Source organism: Galendromus occidentalis, unplaced genomic scaffold, assembly GCF_000255335.2.
Source record: "Galendromus occidentalis unplaced genomic scaffold, Mocc_1.1 scf7180000077514, whole genome shotgun sequence".
NCBI lineage: Eukaryota > Metazoa > Arthropoda > Arachnida > Mesostigmata > Phytoseiidae > Galendromus > Galendromus occidentalis.
The window spans coordinates 53,150-79,959 of record NW_003805502.1 but is presented as its reverse complement, the minus strand read 5'-3'; the positions used below and the strand labels follow the sequence as shown (position 1 = coordinate 79,959).

Below are 26,810 nucleotides of genomic sequence, written 5' to 3'. Positions count from 1 at the left end.
GCTATAATATCACCATGAGGGTATCGGACGATTATTACATAATAATATGTGCTGGAAATCGGACACCCTTTGTGACCCTCGGTGGACCAATCGCGTTTCTCTCCGTCGTCGTGGGTCCTGACCCGGACCACGAATCGGAGCGCCCTCGTTCCCGGTGACTTCGTCGCGCTATTCCTTGTTACGCATCGCGGATCACTCACGGATTTTCCGCTCGTTTCGATGAGACTGCGAACGTAACGTCGGCTCCATGCCTGCAAAGGTGGCGGTCGTGACGGCGGCGACAACGTACCTTTTGGTGGTAAGCTCTGAGAGCATGCGCGGGGGTCGACCCCAGCGCCGGAGTTTCCTCTTTTGGCCGCAGACGAGGACTCGCTCTCGAAGTGAGTCCGCTCAGATGCGGTCCACACTTCGGCGAGGGAGGATGTGCGACCGTGGGGTTGAGCTCATCCCATGCTCTCGAGTTGTGTTGCTTTTTGTGGAACTCTTTGAAGTGGTGGTGAAACATGATGAAGTGGAAGTTCAAGTTCATGCAGCGGCGAGTGACTGAAACGCGGCATAAAACGATGCGCCACCCTAAACCTTCCCCGTGGAGGGACCGGGTGTGTTGCGCAGCCGCTGCGGCGAGTGTGACGTTTCTGTGCTTCTGTTTCGACGGTTTCGGTTTGTGGGCTCCGAATGCGGCGCTCGACGGTGAACTCGTTCACGACGATATCGTTGCGATCGTTAGGAATCCGGACGTTGTCAACAGCGATCCCGGCATAGATTGGTACTCGTTGTGGACGAACGACTTCTGGGGAACGCCGATGTCGAGTCCGGCATCGCACAAGAGTTTCAGGCCGCTCACAGTTCTGACATTCAGGTGAGTGAACGACGACTCAGGCTTAAAAATTCGACGACATCTCCCCTACCGTCTCCCTCATCGGTGGAGTCGCGCCGTAAATTCGAACGCCAGCGCGTTCGATGAATCGACACTGTCGGCACCGAGCTCAGCAGCCTCTGGGTTTTCTGGACTTCGTCTGTCATGACATTCGTTCTCCCGCTCCGTTTGACATCCTGTCACAACAGTGCTCGTCTATTAACTTCTCGCGCTCCTCGACGTCTTCCCCGGCGATTGCCCGCGCGGGAACTCTGTTCTCGCAGAACGCGGGAGAAAATCATGAGCTCCGGAGAGATCGAACTCCGCGAGCGAGCTTGTCATCAGCCAGTTGTCGAACACCTCTGTCATCCGGAGGAGCACGATAGATGGATGAATGAAGAGATAGCAAGAGAGCGAGACGGAATCGTCCGTCAACCCCGAGTACGCCCACGCCTGGTGGAGGATTTCAAGATAAAAGTGGCATCCGTCGCTGCGGACTTATCTCGACTCGAAAAGTGAGCGAGCAGAGCCAAAGTTAGACCGGGCCCGGACGCTTGACATCGTTATCGGAATCAAAAGTCCCGACAACGGTCTACCGTGAAATCGCACGAAAATCAGCGGGATTCACCAATCACGAGAAACATGTGGATCATGGGGAACATGGGCTCGGATTCGAAGTTTCGCGCGAAATCCACCAATTTGTTTCCTCGAATATGGTTTTCCCATTGTCGGACGAGCAGCTGCGAAAACAAGGATCGAAATCGAGCCAGGCACGAAGGTTCCGATCCTCTCTTGCTGGTGAATTGTCGCCGCGAGGTGCGAGGTCATCGGCTCGGCTTGAATTTTAGAATTCGTTGCGCGGGGCTCAGAGTCAAAACCTGAGGGTCGTAATTCAGAAGTGGAACTTGGAATCGGAGTCGATCTGTTTCGATTCATCCTCCGGCGCAGAGATACCCACTATAGCCCTATTTGTTTGTTTTACGAACTCTGTACGAGGACGATTCCAATTGTTTGCTATGGATATCGATCCTTCGGCCACTTAGCTCGCGTCGCTCTATGTAGCTGCAAAAAAGATCCCTGTGCAGCTACTAAGTTTTCCGGAAACAAAGCGATCCGGAGCCGGTGACACGTCTTTTGCGAGAGCTGCAACCCCGGGCTTTCGATTCTGACGCTGAGATTTTCCCAAAAGTCATTAGGAGCTGTTCTATTCGCTCTGAGCGTACCCCCGATTGATTGGTGACTCAATGAAGCTCTCCACATTGCGGAGAGCTTTGTCAGAATATATTGGGATCGCTTGGCGGTAATTAAACACCAACAAACTCAATCAGCATGAGGGATGCGTGCCGAACTGCTATTTCCGAGGCATGAAGTCTCGCGATTGAGGGATGAAAGGGTCGTTGAAGAGATTGGCAAACAACCACGCGCATGACGTCGCGCCACCGATGATCACGAGATGATCGAAATGAGATCCGCCGTCCGAGTCCGGACTCCACGCTAATGAAATCCGAATGGAACGCAAACAATCCCATCGAACAGCCACCGTTCGATCAACGCGTCTTCCGTTGACCCCTTCCGTTGAGTCGATCGAAAGAGAATCGCCTCCGACCTAAACGAAGTTTCAAGTCTGCTCGACGCAAGGGCAAAACCAATCCATGGATTTAATTTCGGAAGGCCTCCTAGCTCGGGGATTAAAGCTGGAAACCACGTGGGTCCGACGAGGATATCACGTAGATTTTTTCGTCATTCTGGCGAGAGCCCGAAAGTCAACTTCGATGGTAGCGATGGCGGTGGAGGCGGAAACGACGCGGGCTTAGTCAAACTCCACGAGGACCACGTCAAAGTTTGGTGGGGATTTTGGTTTGCGCTGATCAAGCTGACGTTGCGGGGCGGAGTTGTTCGCTCGCTCGCTCGTCCGTACGCCCGTCCGTGTGTCCGTTCATCGACGGTCGCGGTGACGGCGATGGTAGTAGTGGCGGTTCTATCGGTCGGTCCGACGGACGGTTGGACCGAATGTTCGATGGTGGGTCCGTTCGACTCTTCTAAATTAATCGCAGTTTGCCATAATAATTACCAACGTCGCAGATTGTGTACCCGCTGCTCTAATTAAGAGTGTTGCACGTATTTACCCCGTCGCGATACGGAACGACAACGATGTCGGCAGCAACAATAACCGGAACTCCCTGAACAATAAATGGAACAACGAGAGTGCGATGGTCACGTGAAGTGCAAAAACTATTAGATCGTTCGAATGAGAGGATGGGATTCGGCTCTTGGCGCCGCTTGCTCGGAACCAGCGTAATCACTACGAACAATAACCGCTATCGTGGCAAACTCCACGAAAGCGTGGTGAAATTGACAAAAATAGCCACATTTTCGGAATTCCGAATGAACTCACTGCAACAGACCGATCCGATGAATCCCAGGTCTGTTTCCTGTTGTAAGGATCGATTGGAACGCCACGACGCCAGGTTCCTGCCGACTAAAAAGCATTGGGCTCTCGGCGTCAAGATAAGTGCTCGGGGAATTATTTCAGGATGACATTCCCTCGAATATTGAATTCTCGGAGAAAACATGTTCTCCGAGAGAGCTTCTAAAAAGCGAAACATCCGTCAGAGTGGATTGAAGGGGATTCCCGGAGCTGATTTGAATAAGTGCGAGAACATGTGGGAATTCCTCGAAAGATTTGCTGGGGAAAAAGTAAGGAGAACGCGCGTCGGCGGGGAAGGTTCCGTCGCTTCTTCCGAAAAAGTTCTGGAGAGTGTGAGTTGTTTAAGAGTTTGAGCAGATTTCTGTCGAAGTCCATGAATTCGGAGTATTCCTCTGCCCGATGTTTTTAAAGCCACATCGTAAAGGTCTCACATTCGCGCAAACTTCGGACCGGGAAAGCTTTGAGAGAAATCTCGAGTTCGGCGCAACACCAAGAATCCCCAAATGTGTTCTGTCGAGCTTGGACGCTTCGTTCGGACGGGCGTGCATTGAAATGCGCTCCGGGTCGAATATCGCAGTCATCCTTGTTCTCCGTTTTGGCGGAGCCTCCATTTTGTAGTGAGGTCATCCATTTTCTTCCATGGTTCCGTGCTGCTCCGGTGAACGATTACTTCTGAGAACAACTTCGACGGATAATGACCGCCTCATCCTTTGTCTTGATAATTCGCTCTGAGAACCGCCTCGTCGTCAGGATTCGCTGGGATTCTGTGCTCGCAGGCGAAGCCGAGAGCATCGCTGTGAGCCATTATGGAGTTGGAAAACTTAATTTCGAGTGTCCAGCAGAGACCATGCGCTGCTCAGACGCTTGGAGCTGCCTTATATTCTCCCCGAGGTAAACAAACCTTCGGACCCATACGAGCGCCGAAAAAGTCGGAGCATACCGCTAGAATATCGTCGGAATTATAACGATTCGGCATCCGGGATCGTATCATCCTCTCGATAGGTAGAGACTTCCGGCCGGATCGAGAGGATTTTCGATATAAGCGGAAGGAAAGCTCCTTTGTCGAGCTCCGCACCGCACGTGGGTAGCTCCACTGAACGAGCCGCACGCATGCTCAGAGTTTGGGAACGGATCGACAGAGAATCCATGACGGATAGGGAATGAGGACGAGCTGCTTGTTCAGCCGCCACCTCGCCGACTTCGAGACGCCTGAGCTGCCTCGGCAGAATATAGAGCATCGATAGGATCCGTGGCGGAGGCTCGAAAATATATCAATAGTTTGAAGATCCGATATTTTGTTCCATGCGTCCGCGCGTTTGGGTCCATTCGTTTCAATAATCGCAAAATAATAGGGTTTCGCAAAGATTATTCCGATGCCGCGCTCCCGAGCCTCAATTAGTTTATCGGTCTTGGTGAGGTAAAGGGAGCGGGTCTGTACAACAATAAATCACTTCGCGAACCCCTTGAAGGACGAGAATTCCCCCGTCCCCGATGATTCGTTGAGGCTCGACGTAATCATAAGATGATGGAATGGTCGGTGTCGGTGCGAGACACGTTTTAGCGTCGTGCTTGGAACTCTTCGCCTTGTCCTCATGGCGGTTTTCGCTCGGACCTCGCCGCAATTATGAGACGATGTGGAACCGTGCAGCGCAATACTTTGTCGATCGTATGGCTGCTCCGCACAATGAATCCCCCGCCGGTCCGGGAGCCCTTGAAGGACGCAAGGGTCGAAGCGGCTTCCTCCGGACCTGGCTCGTACGCCAGCCCGAGTTATCTATGCATAACATCGAGTCACGCGGATTGCGGTGAGGAAGCGTCTAGCTTCGAAAATCCGGTCGAAGGATTATGCAATATTTACGGGATGAGCGTGAATCGATTCTTCCTTACGATGCGGGCGGCTGTTGGTTTAGCTGATACGATCAGGTGATGCCTCGCGGTGGGAGCGGCTTCATTAGAGGTCCGAATAATGGGGAGAATGCTCCGTGTACGAGATCGTTGCTCACATGCAATATTACACGGAAAGCGATTATTCCACCCTAGTGCATCTTGGCGTTCGGCTCTGCCACTCTCGATGAAGGGGAGTAATCGCCGGAAATCATTCCGTCGCATGAAGTTGTTCTCAGAACCCGGCGAGATTCCACGAAGACGAATTATTGATGGAACTCGATGTTCGCGGAGGCGAAAAAAACGGAAACAGGTCAGAAGCTCGGGATTCCGAATGGCTCTCGTAGAAAAGAGCGGAGTTCGAAAGCTCAGAGCACCGTACGAGAGACGAACCCGGAACATCGAACATGAGGACTGCCTGTTCCCTGAGACGGTGTTCGAGAGGAAAGAAACCTCCGTCTGTCCGTTCCGGAGTTGAGATTCGAAGCTTCGTCCTCGCACGATTGTGCTTAACCTCCCGCATACGGCTGCTGCATCGATCGTCGGTCGATAAGCTTTTAACACGGACACACTGTTTGATAGTCATATCGACAGGCGAGCGGGCGGGCGTGTGGACAGACGGACGGACGAACCGACCTGGCGAACACACAACCTAGGTAGCACCGACATTCTGTTGTTCAGAACGAGCCACCCGAGGATAGCGCGCTCGTTTTTCTCGAGGACTTTTGTTTAGTCGTGGCAGACGGCCAAGGAGCTCAGCGCCGAGCACATTTCACTTCGGCGCCCCCTCTTCCGTCCTCTTTGTTCAGTTCACCGTCATTAGGAACATCGTCCTGGTGGTCGGTGGTTGGCGGGAGAAATGGCGGGGGGCGGCAATGAGGGGGCCGGGGGAGTTATCGGTCGTCGCCAATGCAGCTCCGACTCAATCCTACGAGGCACGTCGCCGGTCGTTAGATCGCACGGACTTCAGCTGAGCAGACGAGTTGGGTGGTGGCGGGCCAGTCCGCCGGCGGTATTCCTGTTGGCAGTCCTCGGGACAGTGTCCTGCCGATGCCGTAGCGGGACATGACACCGGAACACGTGTACCCGTCTCTCTAATTAGCACCTATTGTCCAGCCGCGTCGTGGTTGCACCGGTGACGGAATCAGCATCTGTGCGCAATTCGTTCACTTGCTGGCTCGCTGGCCGCCGCTATCGATCGAATGCATTGTTGTATCCTATTTACTCGAACATCGACAGCTCGACAGGATTTGTCCGGGACTCCTGTCGGCCCGCCATCGAAACGCCGCCACTCTCGGCCGGAGTGTCGATCCGTCGGCACGAAGTCCGCTGCTGTATCGTGTCATGCACGGCAGTGCATCTTGGCCTGTCTCCCGTCGCTATTGATTTTGGCGGCTATGGATGTTATCGCGATGAGCTGCTCCTTTCGAATCGGTATGCACATCGCGCCAGAGCGCTTTACACGATCCTGTCGAGATGGGAGCGCTGTCGTTCGCCGCTTTGGGCCGACGTTGTGTCACCAACCACCTTGAGCAGGACTTTACTGTTTGGGACAAATCGCAGCTTGCATGTTCTTTTGCGAGCACTTGCCTAGTGGGCGAGGGAATATCTGGGCGGCCTTGTGATGCGTCTGCGTCTGCTGCTGCTGCTGCTTGGCTGATCCTGTCTGAGCGTGCGTCGACGTAACGCTCAGGGAGGACCGGGAGAGCTGGCGAGAGGCTTTTGGGACCAAATGCAGAGTCACTTTGTCGGATGCCTTCGGGTAAATAATTAGTCCAGCGTTCCCATTAGGGGAGAGAGCGAGAGATTGGAGCAACCGACGACCGAGGTACGCCGCCTCGGTCCCACTCGTTTATCCGAGGAGCGTCTACTCGCTGTGGGCTCTCGGTCAAAGGCGAACGCAGGCGACCGTCGCACGCGCGAAAAATAGATTGGCTTTTCTGAGCACGAATAAGATGTATCATGCTAGTACCTGGGTGTATGCTGAGAGACATTCTCTGTTCCACAAGCTAAAACCGTGCTGGTATCGTGCGTTGTCCGTGCGGCAAGATCCCCGCACATACGGGCGTACGTGATCTCCGCCGGGAAACACCCTTGCGGGAGAATTGTTTTAATTCGGAAGTCGGGGTGATGCAGCCGGCTGGGGTTTTCGTGGACACCTCACGGGTTTAACGAGTTCGTCTGAGCTACCGTCGACAAGACGGAGACGGGATTCGCTCTCGCTTTTTGCTCAGCTTGTTCGAATTCAACAATCGATCGGTGCGAAGGTCTGACCCAGATCCGGAAATACTTTGCGCCATAGTTTGTAGCATCGGATGAGTGTAGTTCCAAGTGTATAGGTCACGCGCTATACGGTACAGTGAAATTACGACGTCACCCGCCTGGTCCAACGACCCATTTCGATGGGAGTATGGAACAACGACCGGCTTCCGCTGGCCGTGGAGGTTTGCGATGAGAATTAATATTCGCTAAGTAAACAGGCGAGTTCGGATGGTGGAGCAGATAACTCGAACGACTCCGGCTTCGCTGCCGAAGCCGGATAGTGGAGCGTTCATATTAAAATACGGTGATGGACTGGGGTGATTTGTCATCCGCGAGACGCTTGGGAAAAAAACCGAGTGGCGCAACATTTCGACATTGGCCAATCCACTTCCTCGAAGAGATCCCGTTGTGTCTCAAGTCTTAAGCAGGGAAGCAATTTTTCTCCGCGTAAAAATCCTTCACCAAGGACCCCGGTCGAATAATAATTGATATTCGACGCAGGACAAGATCCCACCCGATAAGCGAAACTCACGTAAGCGACCAGCGATGTGGCTCGGATACCGAGAGGTCTCGGGTTGGGCTGCGGAGAAGCGCGCGCGCGATATTGTATCTCCGCTGAACTTTCCTTTCTCCGCCGGGCAAGCGAAAGTTTTCCGACAGTTTGAGGAAACTTCGCGGAAGAGCCATTCCGATGCCATTCCACCTGGTTGCTCTTGTTGTCCTGGGGATCTTTGATTGGATATTCACCGGAACGTAGCAATTAAGGGAGATTCAATCCGAACGCGCTTGGCCGGTATCGATTTATGCGACATTACCACCAATTTAATGGCTCTTCCTGCGTCGAAGAACTCGATCTCCGAATGCCGGCGAGGAAGCTTTCGGAGAGTGCGAAATATTATCGCGGGAAGAGGCACGCGATTTCCCAACATTAAGGTGATTCGCGTTTGGGAGCGCCTATTCTTCGGTGGGGCAAGTTTGCTCCCTCATCCGCTAGTACCACGACGATTTGATCATGTCTGAGCTGCGTTAAATGGTGTAACACGCCCTCCCCGTTTTGAGTGTTCCCTCGGTCCTCTCGTAGATCCCGAGCGGGAGCAGTAAATATTTCTGCGAAAGCAATAAACCACCTGAAAAGGACATTCAGGGCTGGTCTTGATCTCCTCACGGTCCCACCCTTTTCGAAGGTTTTTCCTGGGTTCCCACTGGATTTTCTCCCCGAATCTCCGGCTCCCCTCGCGGGGGGGGGAAGAACGATATTTCAGAAACTCATCTCCTCATTTTCCGCCACGGAGTCCTCTCTGGAGGACGGTCGGCTTCGGCGAAGATTTGGAGCGACCCAGCTCAATACAAATAGACCCACCCTCGATTCAGTAGCTGCTGACGATAGCGTTGCGGCAGGGATATCGGATGTCGCTTAAAGGAGAATCTCAGCGCTCCTCTGTAGATCCAGCTGTTGGAGGAGAAATTACTGCGCTAGACCGAAAGGGTGCCCGGTTTTTCTGTAGTTCCGTGCAGAATCAACCTTTCATCTTGGCCGTCGATGTTGATGGAGACAACCCATCACCGTTTTTTGGAATTCCTTCTCACTTCGTGCTCGATGCGGTTCGGCTTCGATTCGTCTCCCCCAGGAAACAGGGGGAAGCGCGAAAGAGGTCTAAAAAGATCACGAGAACGACCGAACGCTCATATCGCTTTCAGTACACGCCGCCCGAGAGATTCAAGCTCCGAGGCGACGGATGAGGGAATAGGCCCCCAGGTATGTGGAGAGATTTTCAATTCCATCCGGCAACAGCTCGATTGGCGACTCGACGGAAATAGCTTCTATCGAACTCCGGCTCAAACTTGACAAACGCTCAACAAGACAGATCCCCGAAGTTGACGTCATGTATCGCAAGTCCTGTATCGTGCCACCGATTGTCGATCCAGGTCATGGTGGGCACGTCGTGATTGGGTCGCTGTGGGCTGGCCGGCGTACCTCCGCAGCTGCCTAGCCAACCGTCCAGCATTACGGCCGCTGACCGACAACGTTATTTCGAGTCGAACACGCTCCACTGCTCACCATCGAAACGAATTTGAGCAGAGCCTATGTCCACTGGATGGCGATCGTTTTTCCCGATCTCTGTTCCCTCGACCTTCCCGTTTCATCCGAGTTCTCGCTCCGAATTCCGATTTGGATCGACCATCCGGGATCAGAGCTCAGCGCTGCTACTCCTTTGTCTCTCGGAACGTCATTTTCTTGTTCCTCTCGAGCTCGATACTCTCGTAAATCCGCACTCGGAGGCAGAACTCCGGACGAGCCGAGCGATGAACATTCGTGTTCCGTGATGGGTGCGCCAGAGTTTCGTGGATGTAGTTGTTTAGTCCTCGTCGTCGTCGTCGCCGGCTTCGGCTCAGAGCAGCTCTTCTGATGCCCTCTGTAGTCTTCAGCGAGCGTCGGATTCTCAGACAATCACTTTGCAACAATCTCGCAGCGATGCGCGAGCATCGGCCTCCTTGGGCCGGAGGCAGCTGGACGGCTTGCAGCGAAGATAGGTAGCTGCGCTCGCTCGTCACCAAGTTCGGCTGTTTCTGCGGCGGAGGCGACGCCGCCATACCCAAATCCCCTGTCATTCAAGAGAGCAGCGGCTTGTGAAGTCCGAGGCGAATTTTTTAAGTTGGTTTCGGTGTCGAGCACACAGGAGTACACAGCCGAGACAGGCACGAGATCGCGTGATTAGGGCTTGCAATAAGAACTTAAATCTCCACCTCCCTCGCGGAGGTTTTGAACACAACTCAGATTCCTCCCCTCTCCTCATCCCGAATCCGAGGGGTGAAGGCTGTCTCTGTCATCTCGGCTCAAACATCGCCGACTTTTGACGAGCAAGCGAGCCAGGCAGCGAGAAGATGAGAATTTGTCGTCGGGCCCTATTGGAGATACTTCGGATTTGATGAAGACGTCGTGACAGCCGAGGTGACTTGCGATGACTCATCCGGTTCCATGAGATCCCCACCACCGAATATGACGTCGACGACGACCTGCTAGCTATTAAAATATGTAGGCTACAGGATCAAGACGTCAGGACCAATCGCCAGGAATTGAAAGACTGAGCGAGCGAGATATTGAGACATGCCATGCAGTTCCTTGATCAAGAACGATCCCGAGCGAGGTTCTCGACGCGGCGGCACCCGTCGTCGTGACCGACTGTCAAAGCTGATTGGCTGAATCTTGAGGCTAGGACCCGAGGCGCGTCCGTCACCCCGGCGGGCAGGCTTCCTTCGATCCAGGCATGCAAGGCGCTGTTCTATTATTAACAGAGGTGAAAAGCTGGAGGCTCAAACACCCTTGAAATGTATGTACGTAGTCGACTGGAGCGTGGCTGCTCTGTAGCGAACGCGGACGCATTCGCCCGAACTCGTGGACTCGGTTGCCATGATTGAACAGTTCCGAACCCAGCGGCGCCCACAGACGTGAATACTTAACTAACTCTGGGACGACTAATCGCGTCGGTTTAAGCCCTCTTTGATCCTCGGAAAGATCATTGTGTTCTCAAGATACGAGATGCTCTCCACCGAGAATCCACCGTTCTGATCCCTCCGAAAGCCCAGGAATCCAACGAAGAGATGAGATGGTCGACGCACTGAACCGCTGCGAACGTCTGGAGCGAGCAGTGGAAGGGGGGGGGTGAGACTTCAGCAAGGCAAGGAGCACCGCATCCTGCATTTTGATTTTCTGAGCGAAGGTCCGAGGAAAGCAGGTAGATGTCAGCAGCCAGTCGGACTCCGCTCCCTGGGTGCGTGGAACGACCAATATGGAATGATAAGGTGCTCTCGTCTCTCCCTTCCCGCCCGCTCCGCCCCGAGCGCAATAAATTGAACTCCGGCATTTCGATTGAATGCCTTCATGAGACCCCGGTTCATCCATTTGTTCGGATGCTCTTCACGACAGCGATGTCGACAATAAATACATACAGCTCCGAGCAACGACCTCATCGGGGTCTCCTCTTGTTTGAGATCGCTTCTCTCTGCCCTTCGCTTGATGAATTTTCGGCTGGCGCGTCGTGTTTTCTACGACACGTCTCGACGTGGCGGCATTTCTAGAGTTCGAAGTTAGGCTCCGATTAACCGTCCTCATGGAAAAATCATCGGAAACTCTTCTCTCATGGTAGTACTCGGTGATAGAGGAACCAGACGATCCGAATAACAATTCAAGTCATTCTTCGCGTCCGCTCAGAGCACCGACGCTCAGACTCGGGGGTCCGAGTCAGAAAATATGTACCAAACATAGAAAATCTGCGGCTCCGCTCTCGGCTCGCTCAAGTCTCTATTCATTCGTCGGCCTTCCTATGCTCGTGTTTTGTCGCTGATGGAAAGAATCCGAATGAAGGAATCGGCCGAAGTCTGGCGTTGATGGGGTGGAGTGGTCTTCCTGGCCGTCCGATGCATGAGGAAATCATCACAGTGGTATCGGACTCTCGCTCGGTCGATTTGACCCAACGGAACTATCCCTGAAAGCGGGGAATGCCTGAGGGGGAAAGCTCAGTCAGTCAGCCCGACAGGCTGGCTGGTGAGCGAGCGACCTTCCGATGTGATGCATCGTCCGATGTATCGGTGATGGAGGTAAAGCCTGCGTTCGTGTTCTTGGCGTGGGATTGAGATCTTCAATTAGGACTATTTCGGCCGAAATGACTGCTTTATCCTCTCGTGAATAGACCGCCAACATGTTCGCCAACCCGCTTAACTTAATCATGCCGGCTGCTCTCCCGCGCTCGACCCATTCCTCCCCCGCCCCTGCCCCCAGCCCCCTCCCCCATCGGCGGCTCCGATCCCAGGGCAGGGTGTGCTCCAATCAGTATCGCAACGTTAGACCTCCTTCCGCTGCGGCACAATGTGCTGTCGCTCGCTGACCGTCCGCTATAACAGACAGGCTCCTTTTGTGGGAGCTCGTAAGCTGATCGAGACGACCTTCACATTTTGGGTGGATCATAATATAAGCGAGCGCTCACTCTGTAAGAAAACGCACTGAATCTACCGGGAGGGCAACATGGGCCTTCATAGTGGGCGTGGATCGTGTGGAACAACCAGATACCGACGAGCCGTCGACCAGTTTATCCGGTTTAACCCCGTCGTCGTCGTCGCTCCTCCCTCGTTCTATCACAAGCGATTCTCATCGCAATCCCCGACTTATACCTCCTGGAGACTCGGAAACTACCCGCGTTACGTACGTCCGTCTATCCGTTTGTCGACAGAGAGATTACCACCGTATCAAAGCGGCGTCGAATTTTTCTCTTCTTCATCTCCGGTCGAACTCACTCAGGTCGACGGAAGGAAGGGAGCGGATCTGATCGACTTGAGGAATTGAGGTCTTTCGCTGACCCACGCTGCGGAAAGTCGCTTGGTCAACGGAACCTCGTTCGTTGGCTCAGATGCGGCGGAAAGTGCTTGGAGTTCTGCCCACTCGAAATCATCCGCGAACTAATCGGGGGCAATCAGTTCCTCATCGCGAATTATCAGGATGTTTGTACCCAGTGGTCTTGGGCAAAAGTTTCATCCGAAGTTGGCTCATGTTTGTGTTCTGTTGTTCCAGGTAAGGGAAATCATTATTACTGCTGATTGTGCCTTTGCGTCGGCGAGCGTTGGAAGCTCAGGTCGGCGCAGAAGCTGCCGCTGGTGCTGCTGAAGGTTACAGGCTGCACGTGACGTCCTGATTGATGGCATCGTTCTTTCTTCTTCATCGGACGGCCCCGAGATTCTCATGGACTAACATGCTCCGTCGACTGAGACGGGAGAAGCGGGAGGAAAACTCATATTGAGAAGAACCAAACACAACAGCGAGTGTACTCCGACGTTTGTTTTATGTGGGCTAAGTCTCTAAGACAAAAGACGGGCCATTTGCCATCGGTTCGGATGAAACACCTGGCTCGAAAGGTCCATGTATTCCTCGGGAACGTTCACCCGTCCCGCAGTTGCGCGTTGTCCACGCGAAAAACGCGTTTTTTCGGCCATCGTCCTTAAGCTCATGAGCCCGAGAGAAACTATAGAATTCTGCGCGCAGAGCCTCGGAGAATTCTCGGATTTCCCGCGAATCTCCCGAACAACGGTACGCCGCCATCCGTGGAACAGGAAAATTGAAAGCTGCGGACGTCGCGTCGAGTGAGAAGGCGAGTTGTCGTTCCGTCTGTGAATGATGGCGTTCTATTCGACTCTACCTGATGGACCGGTTGTTGACGGAAGGAAAAGAAGCAGTTGTCGGTGCCGCTTTGCTTTGTCAACTATGGCTCGACCTGGATGCTTCAGACGTTCAGCACCGAGAGGTGGTAGGAGGGAGCATTATCCTGATGGCCTCCAGAGCCTCAATTTGTGAGGCTCAAAGTCCTGCTCGGCCTCCTCGTACAGCGACCGGTCGACGTACTTTGCCGAGCGACCGACCGACCGACGGACTGGTCGCGCGGACCTACAGACCAAGCCTTCGTGTCTGAAACGGGTCGGCTAACTGGCCGACCGGCTGGTGGACAGCGGGAGAACAACGACAACGAGACTGAATACCCCATTGTGTAGGCTAGCTGTTCTAAAGAGAGCTCCGTCCGGGTTCCCTTCGCAGCTCATGACCGTCGCCACCGTCAGCATTTGGTTGGCCGTCGCCGCCGCCCGGACGTTCAGTTGGTCGTTGAGCATGGACCGACGGACGAGCTGACGGAGCGGACGGCTTACACGGAGTAAAAGCCTTTTGACGCACACGACGAGTGGATTTCCCCGTTATTCCGTCGAGCTGAGCGAGCCCGTTCTTTTTTCTAGTCTATCCCGGGCATATCTCTTCGCCCGGTTTATTTCTGTCTCTCGGGCGATTCTCGCCTGGTCCCCGCCCGAACCTACTGTTCCGCTGGCGCCAGACCGAGAACCCTCGACGATGATTCCATGACACACTATTCGTGGTTAGGGACTCGGATCGGTATGAAATCTTCTATATCGCATCGGTAAAAATTAACCGCGGAACTTGGAAGTCGTCTTGCCAAAATCCATTTCGTTCGCTCCGCCTCCTTCGGCGATCGCGGGATCTATCGCTCGCCGATGATGGCTTTCCCCAGGACACGGCGATGAGTGTTTCGGCGGATGAGACGAATCTCCGGTGACACTTTCCGGCTTGACGTTTCTGAACAACTGACGCAAACATTGTCCGAGACGGTGAGGCTGTGACTCCGTTTTGTCAGACGCGACGCTTGAGGGACCAGGGACGATGATTGAAGAAAAATAGAAAGTACCGTTTGAGGGAGACGAGTCACAGGCTCCGCACCGACTGCGGCAGCAAGTGAGTCCCATCGTCATGATGAATGAGTGTAGACCTCGGTCTGATGTCGTCAGCCTCTGCGGGCGGCACGGCGCTTGCGGACAAAAGACAGACTGAGGTGTTCGAACGATCCCCTGCTGGCGTTGAAATGGAGGGGTTTCTACCGCGGAAGCGTTGGGAGTATGCGCGATTTCCCCGGAACGTCAGGGAAATCAGAACATATGTACCTACTTCTCGAATATCGAGTCCCCGGGCACAACGAGCGTTCCGCTCTCGGAGGGAGCGGGAGAGGGGAAGGATTATGAATTGAGCTGGATTCGACGTCCGATTGACATCTATTGGCTTCATCGTATTTGCATGACGCTCCAATAATAATTGATGCAAATTCGCACCTATCGGGGCTCGTTCTCGATTTCCAGCGCGTTCTGCTGGAATCGATGAGCGTCAAGCTCCGTACCCCGGCACGGACAAGCTCAGGGTGACATTCTCGTCAGTGGCGTGCTCCCACTCTTGCATTATAGACGTGCAAGACACTATTCATAGGGAACAGTTGTCGACAGCCCGCCCGTCTGTGAATCCGAACAGATCCTCTTTGAGTTGAGTTGCGGTTCATTCGTTCTAGCCGTGGCGGTGGGAGGAATACTGCGAACGAGCAAGCGGCCCTGAGAGGCGCTTGTGTGTATTATTCACACTCTTCAGCCGCATGACGTAAACAGCACGGCGTAATTTCAGACCAACCGACCGGGAGACAAGCTTGATGGGATCATAATATTAATCACTCGCCGCATTGTTTCCCGAGCTGGTCGAGCTCTTCCGTTTACCTCCAATGGAAGGACGTGGAATCCGACGGAGTCAATCTGCCGAATACATACTCTGGCCGTATTCCAGGTCACTGGTTTGAATGGATGCCCAATTCCCTCATCATGGGCTGTGAGCTTGCCCAACCCGAGAGGTTTGGGGTCTTGGCCCATGGACACCTGAGGGCACAGACCTTCGCTCGTGCGTTGAATACCGGGGACAGGATTGCCGAGCTTCGTCTCGGTCTGAACCCGAGCCCGGAAGCTAAACCAAGTTTCTGCTGTCGATGGAGATCCGCCGTTCCACTTTTTCCGTCAAGATTCACCCCCTGAGATCGATCTCTGAGTTTCGGGTTTTCTCGATGCAAATCAGACTCAATCAAGGACAGGAATCGGAATTTCCTTGTTCGGTCCCGGTGGGAGAGGAGCTCGCCGCATTCCAGACATGAACACCGTTTGTTCGATTCTCTTCGGAGATCTAAGCCCCAATCTGCTCCCGCGGCAATCTTAGTATGGGGACCAACAAAAAGTTATTATTGTTTGTCTCAAAGAGCAACCAGCGGAACAACTCGGACGAGCGGGCGCAGAAGAAGAGCGACGGGGGCAGAAAACCGGAGAGAGGACCCCGAACAGCTCAACCGCAGTAATCCATCAGAGAGCGACGATCTGCCTCCAGCGGAACTCCCACCTCGGTCCTCCCTCTCTGGAAGGGTGGCTCTCTCGAGTCTTGGGGGACCTACGTATGTTCTGTCACTCCTCCACTTTTCATGTCCGTCTCGCCATCGGTCGGCGGCATCCGAACTAAATACACAGAAGCATACCATGGCAAAAAAGTGCCTGGTCAGATACGTGGACGCTGCGCTCGGCCATCTAGTCCCTGTTCGCTTGTCGAGATTCACTCTCCAAGTATATGGGGGCTACGTGTCTCCAAATGATGGATCATCGGCTGCCCATGGAGCAACACTCACTCGCTCGCTCGCTCGGCGGAAGAGACGAAGCTTGATGTTATCTACTCCCAGTGTTCATAGAGAATATTATTTTCTCGCTCCTTTGATGAATTTTTGATTCAGCGCTGCTCGGAGCACTGGCTGTCGAAGATTCGCCGTAAAACTCATCTGGAGCTGTTTCAGAATCGAGGACTCGCACTCGAACGCACTGAAAGCCTCGAACCGTTCATTTGGGATTCTCGAAGACTTTTCGGAAATCGATTACGGTCTCCCGGGACACCTCGACGGAAATGAATCACGACACGCTTCCATTCAGACCCCAATGAATACTCCTAACGCTTCACAGAGCTTTATGGAAGTCACGACGAGCGACAGCGCAGAAAAACCGTGATCGAAAACATCACGCTTTCTGGAGCGTGTTGTTCTATTCAAAAGCTGTCTTTGCCATCGAAAACTCTCCGAAAGGTCCTTGGCAATATCGTTCGCAGGGTCGGCTGGAGATTCCCTTGTCGAAACCGGGAAATGATCGAGGCGCTGCCCTCTAGGGTCTCGGAGTCCTATTTTGTCGGAACGGCCTCTCCACGCAAGGTCCAAGGGCCGTCGCGCAGCGGTTCGACGGATTCTTTCGACGAGGTTTTATTCTTCTATTTTGGTTTTAATTTTCGTTTTTGAGCTTTTGAACGCTCAGCCCCAGCCAATGTGTAGAATCCAGAAGAGAATTCGGTGGAATGGCGAAGACAATGACGAGAGGACGAACGCCGACGCTGCTGCTGATGATGATGGTGGTGGTGATATTGAGGGAAGAAATGATCATCCGTCCCGAGAATCGTATATTGAACGCATTCCTGAGCTTGGGTATCAGCGCAAGATTTGGAGACTGGCCCCGCGCTTGCTGGTCCGGCTATTGTGATCGTCGTCGTAGCTGCGTACCTTCAACAGATAAAATAATAAATGAACACTGGCTGTCGGGTATCATACGGAGTTTCTCCATTTTTCAAATGGGACCCTATAGACGACAAGGGGCTTGGGCGAAGCGAACCGAGAAGAGAAGGGAGACGTCGACGTCGTCGTCGAAAGAAAAAAGCTGTTCGCGAAGATTCCTCCCGAACGGATCGAACCCCTGCGACGAACGGGTCGGAGAAAGCCGGAGACTTCCCCGCTACTTCCCGTCGCCTCTTCGAAATATAAATAAATCTATCTATATTTCTCGCGACCTAGAGAAAAACTCTCCGTTCCGTCGGTCTAACTTCTCAGTTTTTCTCATGAAACTTCTCGGACAGTCGGAACGATTCCCCTCAACCTCTCAGCATACAAGCACATAAATCAAATCTTGTGACATTTAGGCTGACTGCGATTAGGTTTGGAGATCCCTCTGAATTTTCCCGAGCCGGAATTCCTAACCTCGCACGTCGGTGAAATTATCGTTTTCGGATATATTCTGTAATACTCGCTTTCTCCTATAACTCGGCTGGCGCCAATCGGAAAATCGCTCTCGATAGAAAATGGGAGCGATCCGGGACCAAAGAGAACCGACGAGAGAGCAATCGAAGTCGTTTAAATCGTGAAAGCCTCTCACGGCCGAGGAGATGCCCTGGAAACAAATGAGCGCCACGCCGCTGGAAGAGCCCTGGCGGGGCCTTGGGACAGAGATCCGAAGACCGGGGGCCAGACCGTAGAGGAAGCGAACGAACCTGCTCTTGTGTACCCAGAGCAAACAGGGACAATCATCAACGCCTAACAGAGGAGCTAGACAGGGTCGAGAACGCAGGGTTTGAGCCCGAGATCGCTTCTCTTTAGCGGCGCGCCGCCGCGTCTCTTTTCTCTCCAGAGGTATTTAATTCGTCGATTAATGAGCGCGCCCGGATTCCGCCTCGTTTCCTGCTCCGAGGAAGATATGGTTTCCCCACTCTGAGAGATCGTTTGCTTTTCCGCTTCCCCGCAGCCGAGAGGGTCTAATCGGCGAACAAACATCGAAAGAGCAGGAGACGATAGAACCGCTCGTCCGAGGGCGATCCATCGAGCCCGAGTAGGCATCTTCCACTGCGTTCTGACTACGGAGGAGCACCTGCCCTCCAATGCGGCGATTTGTGAGCACGTGCTGTGAAGGCGTTATTCAGAAAATTATCGTCTTGATTGCAAAGTTTGCCCAAGCGCGCGGCTCAGCCCTTGCTCCATTAGCCAAACGCTTAACTGGAAGAGCTCTTGTTTGTTCATCCGATGAATGACGCTGGAAATATTACAGCGCCGTTCCGCCGTCAACAAGACCTCGTTGAACATTTTCTAATTAAGTATCTCGAAACTCGGAGCCCAGATTCCGGGTGGGGAGAAGTTGGTCCATGCGGGGAAATTCTTCCCGGGAGATAAGAAGTGCTCGTATGGTACCAAATTCTTTCGAGATCGGGAGTGGTGAAGCTCGAGATCCCTGTGATATTGACACTAAATAAATTGCGGTCGCTTCCGCAGGGGTCCTCCTTGGACGAGTGGAGAGCCCTCCTCCATCTGATTCTCAGCGGGACCGCGGCACGCGAGCCGAAGCGAGCCGAAAGTCCCGGATTCCTCTCTCGAAGTCCCGTTTTTTTTTGTGATGAACGTCAGCTTTGCGGAATCATTGCCTCGGAGTAACAGCGCGTTGTTCCTTCTAATTGCAGACTCAACTATCTCGTCAGCGGTTCGAAAGCCAGAGGGTTCCACGCAGTGAACGTTGCGCTGCACTTTGTGGTTTGCGTTCTCCTGGGAGAGCTTGCCAGGAGAATGACGCGAGGTCTCTGGAGTGTAAAGGAGTCTCTGCCTCTGCAACTGCTCGTCGTTGTGCTCTTCGGCGTCCATCCCATCCACAGCGAAGCGGTAAGACTTCATCGATCTTTCTCTTCCACTTATTCCCCGTCTCCGTGTTCCTCGACGTCGTCTGCGTCGTCCCGGTCCTGCAGCTGCAGGTTTGTTCATCCAAACGAGTGTTTGTGCTGCTCATAGTTTCTTGGCATGCAGGCGGCGAGCGAGCAGCCAGGCAAGCTTGCAGGCAAGCGGGCAGGCAAGCAGAAAGGGGAGCACAAAGGGCGGGCGTCACTAACAGAGGCAAAAGAAGGCTCTGCTGTCTCTATGGAGCCCCACCGCCATCTCGGGCTCCGAGCCGGCTCTACCCGGCACTTTCGAGCGCGACTCAGCCCGCCCCGGCCCTCTATGTGTGAACGACTAAAAAGCGCGGAAACGTGTCGTCGACGAGAACGAGACGGAAAAGTCGCGCTCTTTCAGAAAGTGTGTGCGAACGAGAGAGCATGCGGCCGAGTGTGTCTCTGAAAGCGAAACAGAGAAACCAATGGAGCTCAATGGTTGCGTTCATTCCGGCTCATTTTTATTTCTCCGCGAGCGCCCGTGCCGCGGAACGTTCTTCTTTCCCCCTCTGCTTCTCTTCATCGGATTCGTCGTCATCGTTCTCCGTGTAACCGAACTTTTGAAGAAATGGGGCTAGAGGTCGCTGAAAGGACGGAGCCAAGCCCTCCGTGCAGAATAGGAAGCGAAAACGACATTGAGGCAGCCAACAGAAGGAGAATGAGGGAAAAGATAAAAAGAAAGTGAAGATCCAAGAGAGATGGAGGAGAGGCAGTCACGGCATCGACCAGGGAGAGAATTTTGGAGCCTCAGCAGGAGGAATGAGTCGACCGCTCGGGGCGGGAACAGAAGGAGGAGAAGTTGTGAGACCACGGAGGAGAGCAGCGAGCGAAATCATGAATTGATTGAAAGTTTAGAACTGAGTGAGATAAATTGAAGAATGGAGTATAAACGGCAACTCGATATCGATATGTATCTAATAAACGAGGAAAAGAGAAGACGAACCTGCTCGTGGAGGAAGTAGATCGAAATCATCGGGAGGAGCAGCGCTAGATCTGTGAAGGAATAACGGACCAGGGAGAGAGAGGGGAAAGTACGGATATGATGAAAGAGAGACGACGGAGGGAAGGAGAAGAGGTCGTGAGTGAGCGGGAATGCCGTTGGAGCTAGCTGTTGTCTTCCAGCTCCGAATGGCAGCCCTGGCGGGGTTCTTATTGGAGAAATAAATTTCCCGCGATCTTTTCCAGGTGACGTCGATCGTGGGACGGGCGGATCTTCTCTGTGCGACATTCTTCCTCGTGGCGTTGCTGTTATTTATTGACTGCTGCGACAACGAGGCCCTCGAAGTGAACGAAACACGCAGTCCCGTTTCGTATCTCGTATCTTCCGCTCCGATGCAAGACAAACCGAAGCAGAAAGTCAAACTATGGCTTTCGATGGGCTTCGCGACCTTGGCACTCTTCAGCAAGGAGCAGGGAATAACCGTCCTTGGACTATTTGTGCTATACCGACTCGCGATTCTCTGCAAGCGGGGCACCGAAGACAAATGGTAAGAGCGAATCTGACCACGATTCAGTCTTGACATGACGTCCCGTTCGGTCTCGCATCACTCCTCCTTAGCCGTGTGCACGTTTCCCACGTCACTATTCTCACTGAGGGTAAAAGTTTGGGGAACGACGCGACGTCCCCAAGACGTCGCGAACAGATGAACACAAATGAAGTTGTGAACAAGGTTCCCCTTCAGCACCTAGAGACGTGAAGAGAGCCGAGCAAGGAGCTGATGATTCGAGACGTCGACGGTGGGGGATTAGATAGGAATCGGGAGCAGAAACCGAATGAAATGAGAAGAGAATTCCCGATCGGATGTAGGCCTTGACTTGCAGAAGCGTACCCTCCTACCTGCCTACTTACATACGTACATACATATTTACGGATGAGTCGCAGAATGATGGGCCGGCAAAAAAACAGGAGAAACAGTTCGCTTCCTCCAACAGCTCCGGCAATTGAAGGTCTCCACATACTTTCGTAATAGCTGTTTGTTTTTGGTCATTAGACTGCATCGAGTGCATATTTTACACGAGACATCCGCAAGTGAATTATTTACGTTCCGATCTAACATCTCGGCCACTCAGCTTCGGTTTGGCTTGTTCGATGGACGGCGATTCGCATGCTCGCTTGCCTGCCTGCACGCCCGTCCGCTTGTTCGCTCAGCCACCCGCACACTACCCGCTCGTCCGCCCGCCTTCCTATCCACCCGCATGACTGGCTCGGTGTCTGCTTGCTTGCCTGCCCACCCGCTCGGTCGCTCGCTCGCTTGTGTTCGGCTCTGCATTCGAACGTCACGTATGACACGCTGCAAGGTAAACACTCCTTTAGGAGTTGAAAACGTAGGCCGCGTGCTGCTGCGTATCGGACAATCAACTTAACATACGTACGACAGTCAGTCAGGCAGGCTGGTACAAAGGCAGGCTGAGGAACGGGGTGGGAGCGAGCGGGCCTGGGAACAAGCGAGCAATCAGTCAGTCAGACAGAGCAACTTCTGTAGTCGTTCAACCCGGATCGGTTGGTTACTCAGCTGGCAGACAGACCGCTAGACCTTTGTGTCGCGTGTGATCTAAAACAAACGAAGATTGACAAATACTTTTTCCGTCCTCCTCTAATCGGCTCCTTCTCGTTCGGACTCCTCCGCGACTGTCTCGCGTGGGGTCAGAGATGTGCCGAGAGCGGACTCTGATTCCTCGGCAACGCGACTGACCCGTGTTGGATGCGAGAACGACTAATTGGGAGGAGGAGGAGGAGGAGGAGGAGGAGGAGGAGGAATGTTATTCCGTCATTGGTGTGGTCGGTCTCTCTACCGAAATAGCTCGCGTGTCACTGCACGGGTCTTTTCGGGGCGCCATCGCATTCCCATGCATTGTTTTTGATCGTGGAATTCTCATCGATGTTCGTAGAAGGTTCCCCCGGCCGAGATGATATATCGATGGGCATTGTATCCATCGTCGTCATCATCATCATTTACAATAGATCGCTTCCTGGTTAGATTGACGGGAAGAACTTGAATGCAAATGTCTGTCGGAGAACCAGAGGCCCAGGCCGAGAATACTCGATACGGCGTCGTTGAATTTCGAGACGAAGCAGAGAAATCTGGAAACGAAGCGTCATGACAACTTCAGGCGTTCACGCGATGGATATTCACGTCGATGTCTCGCGTTTCGATCTGTCCTGTAGGACATCGATTGCGACGTTTTGAAACTGGCGCCTAATGGAAGTCGAATTTCTCAGTTACAGCGTAATCCATCGGATCCTGTACGCGTTCACAAATGATGAACTGGTGTTCACATCTTGCTTCACGGTGAGTTTCGATTATTCGCTGTTGGACCCGCTGCTGGTCGCAGGGCTCCATTTCCTTCGTGCACGTCGATTCCGCGAGAAACTGCCTACTTCCGTATGTGATAATCAAACTGCGGTCATTTTCAGTTCTCCGCCCTCATGGCTTACCGAGTGATGCTGCATAACGGGACGTTACCGAGGTTTTCGGAGCACGACAATCCCGCATCGTACGAGCCTCATTTCCTGACTCGGTAAGTCTTCATTTTCCTCCTTTCCGTCTACGATTCGGTGTCTCGCCGTGATCCTCCGACCCCTCAAAAGACTCCTTGTGCATCGGGGGAAGCGACTACGAGAGCTACTAATAAACGTTCGAAGGCGTCGACGGCTACGGGACAGAATTACGCCCTGGCAAACGCTACTAACCGAATTTCCGATGGGCTCCGACCCTGAAGGGAAACAAGGGAGCCGTCTCCGATAGGAAAGTTTGCGACTCGACGGGAGCAGTTGTTGCAACAGGGATGAATCGAGGGAGTATACACGGCGAAATACGGCAAAAACCTTAAGTTGGGCGGATCGTGTCAGGGAGACGGAACGAGAGCCGGAGACGAAGAAAAAGTATTCGGCTCGCCGGCAGGTGTGTGTACTGTGATAGAAATACAGGCCCGGCGGTCGAAGGATGGCTTTTTGCGAGAAGCCCATTTTTTGGCTAGCTTCTAATTATCGCGAGCAGCGGCACGACCGAGAAGACGATGGAGAGAAGAGCTGCTGGGGGGCGCTGATAGAGAGCATCAGAAGAACTGAAGAGACGAGAAAGCACTAATGGTGACGCGAGCGAGAAATACGCCCGGGAGGAGCCCTTCGGTTAGCCGTCACAGCTACCTGCGCTCTGTAACTTGTTTCACGTACGACTCACGCAATAGATTAGCTGACAATTACCTACGCACCGAGCAGCGGAACTACAGGATCGTGGAGCTGCCTTCCGGGTGGGGGACCTGGAGGAACACAGGAAACGTCCCGCTCGACAGGAGGAACGTCAGAGAGCGCGGGGTTTCCTTTGGCGGAGAGGACCACAAAACTGACAATTAGCAACCGAGGGTCTTGAGTCTTGGCTCGAGAAGGAGACCGCAGGGAGCCAGAGGATTCGGCTCGCGCGAAGACCGCAGGGAGCAGCGTGTCCTGTTAGAGAGACGAGGGTCGGAGAACCTCGAACCTCGAAGTAAAGAGTTGCAGGGCCCCGCTTGGTGCCAGGACCCAAACGGATAAGTAGTCTGGTTAGGAGAACACAGATAGTCGGCGAGAGTGTGAGGCTCAGGGCCCTGGGGAGAGGCGGCCGAGCTGACAATTAGTAGCGAAGTGTACGGGCTCCGGCTTGACCGGGAGAGAGCAAGATCATGCTGGCTGCTCGAGAAAACTTGTCGGGGTCATGAGAAAAAAAAAACCAAACTCCTCTGACGGAGATGGAGGGAAGGAGAACGGCCGAGTATCGACCGGAGGACCGGAGGGACCGGGGGAAAATATCTGAGATAGCGGAACCGACTGCCATTGGGGTTCGGCGCTGACCTTATTCCGGCAGCGAGAAAACCGCTAGGGCACGAGGCGGAGCGTCTCCCGTTCACTCAGACAATCGTGTCCTGACTTTTCCCTCTCAGCTGGAAGCTGGTTCTCTCGTTGAAGTTATCTCTAAGTGGCCGTAATGGCTCAATCCTGTAACGAGGGAGCGTTTGCTGAACAGCTGGGTTATTCCGGACCGTCGCGGGCTCGTTCGGATTGCCGCGTGATAATAGCTGGCCCTGTTAAGTCCTCGTCCGCTCACACGCCCGGGCTGCCTATGGCTATTCGAATAAAATGTGCCGCTACCGCAGGGAGCAGCATGGGAATGCTGGAGGGACTATCCAACTCAAAACTCCGAGGTGGGAGTAGCCGCAATCGGAAGGATTCTGAGAGGTTCCCCCCGCAGAAGTATCCTCCCCCCGGTGAAGATCCTGCAGTCTTCTGGAAATGGATTCCCCTCCATTTGTTTCATTAACGAATTCAAGCAAGAATCTGTTGCGCCGGCTCCGTTCTGATCTTCATAAATGTATGAGCACGCCGCGCCGCCGCCGCCCCCTCTCCATCACCCGGCCCGCCACACCCCGCTCCGCCAGTCCGCATTCCGAACTTGCAGTGCAGCATTCGGCTATGCTGAATCTGTGCCTCTCCGAAGACCACACGAACATCTGTTCGCTGCCCGGCTGCAGATTCCTGCGGAGTTCTGCTGCGCCTCCCAGAACACGAGTTTGAGTGCTCCTCCGCTCCTGACTCATCTGCATACACTCAGCGTAGAATCAGCAAGTTCCATGGAGACGGTGCCTGATTTAAACCTCGCCATGTGAACCCCGAATGATGTCCGGGAGCTACCGATTCTCTGGTTGCGGCATACGCTGCATGGGCGATCGACGCGATCTTCCGAGTCTCTGGATCTCATAGACTCCTTAATGCGAGATCTCCATATATATATGCATAAGGTTCCATTGGAAGAATTTCCCGCCATGGAGGACGTCATCGATTCCCTTGTCGTAGCGATCGGTGCGCGCTCCCGTGACGTCTATCGTTGTGTCGCTCCGTCATGCACTTCATTTCAATCTCGCCCGCGACATGTTGTCTCGAATTTCAATCAGAGACTCGATGTTTTCAAAAAGACGCACTGTGTTTGCTGAACGATAATCCGATCTGGCTGAGTCCTCATTTTCTGTTTCGGACGAAGCGGAAAAAAAGCTCCGTGTTGCAGCTGTGCTCACTCCCGAACTCGAGTTTGTTGTTTCTTGATACCGCGTTCCCGCATTCCCGACTTGGCGCGCGTGTTCCACTCACAGCGCTGGTCTCTGGCAGGCGTTAATGAGAAGCAAAAAAATCTCCAATGGTAGCTCTCCATCCATTGATCCAATCCCAGCTGAGATTCTGCGTCATTGTGTTGGCAGTAGTTGGAGATTAGCATGGTTCGGGATTCCTTTTCGATCTACAATGGCAACTGTCGCTTCAAAACTTCCTGTTGCCATACTCTCAACGAGTCGTCTCGGATCAGAGCCTTGCCTAATTGGTACGTCAGGCGCTCGTCTTGCAGCGCCATCGCGTCTATTTTCTCTCGCCTTATTCCTTCAGTCGTCTTTCTGGTTCTTTCTGCAGAGGAACTGTTCTGTCTGGTGGGAAGCGTTCGGGAAGCTCTTCTTGCGAAGTCGCTCGTTCGACTATTCGCTGTAGCGACTGACTCCGGCTTCGCCATTTCGTTTGCTCCGTGCATGTATTCCGCCTGGCCCCCCCCCCTCGATCTCGCTCGTCTCTTGCCACATCCTCCCGCTTTGCCTTGCCAGCTACCTGCCTGCCCACCCGCTTGCGAGCTTGTCTGTCGAGACGGCCGACTGACTGAACGGAAGTCGACTTCTCGTTCTTTCTCTCGGGCTCGCGTGATCGCCGGTGCGTTTCTTGCCTGGCTGTCTTCCGTGTTGCCCTTTTCCTGTTTCCCTTGTCCTCCCCGACATTCTCGCTTCCTTCGGCCGTCGTCTTTCCCAGGGTTTTCTGCTCGCTTTCCCTTGTCCCTCCATCCTCGGGTAGAGAACGAGCCCGTCCTCTCTTCCGACGTCGTGTTTTCTCTTCCCGCAGCGGTGACGTCGGCGTCGCTGCCGGGAAGAAAGAAGACGTCTGGTGATCCGTTTCCCGAATGTGTTTTGTTTTTGTTGCTGTTATAGCGATCCATGGCACTGCCTAGTTCACTCGGTCGGGCGGAGAGTCAGTCTTCATCTTATCGCAGTCTCGAGAAGCCATCAGACGAGGCACTGGGCATCACTTCCGAGATTGAGGGGAGAGAGAAATCACGGTGTGGTTCCACCAGCTGCAGAGGTCCTCCGTTTATTCGCATGACACCTCCTGGGATACTCGCAGGGGAATCTTCCCGGGTCCGTTCGGATGAATTGCAAGATTTTCCTGCTCTGGTAAAGTCCTTCCTGAAAACTCCCTACGAGACGAATCACACCCTTTGAGTCGTTTCGTAGGAGAGACCAGCAAATCTGAAAACTTGGAGGACCTATAGACACTGGACTTCTCTCGAAGAAGAATCCGAGGACACAATCCTCTGTGAGATTGTGCTCCACTTTCGCTTTTCTTTTAGTTCTCGAGCATCGCTCAGCCGAATGTTCGTTCCGGCAGTCTCCTACCGAACGGATGCCGTTGTCGATTGAGAGGAACA

The 26,810-nt window shown here is 53.5% G+C and overlaps 1 protein-coding gene across 1 annotated transcript in view; it reads left to right on the top strand.

Annotated features, from left to right (window-relative positions):
* The first annotated feature begins 503 nt into the window (after positions 1–503).
* The window catches only part of LOC100903051 (protein O-mannosyl-transferase TMTC1), a 39,456-nt gene continuing 13,149 nt past the window's right edge, over positions 504–26,810 (top strand). The window contains exons 1-5 of the mRNA XM_029112543.1: positions 504–859; positions 19,084–19,279; positions 20,509–20,810; positions 22,544–22,613; positions 22,739–22,842. Of these exons, the coding sequence (XP_028968376.1) occupies positions 504–859; positions 19,084–19,279; positions 20,509–20,810; positions 22,544–22,613; positions 22,739–22,842 (1,028 nt within the window). The remainder of the gene's footprint in view (positions 860–19,083; positions 19,280–20,508; positions 20,811–22,543; positions 22,614–22,738; positions 22,843–26,810) is intronic.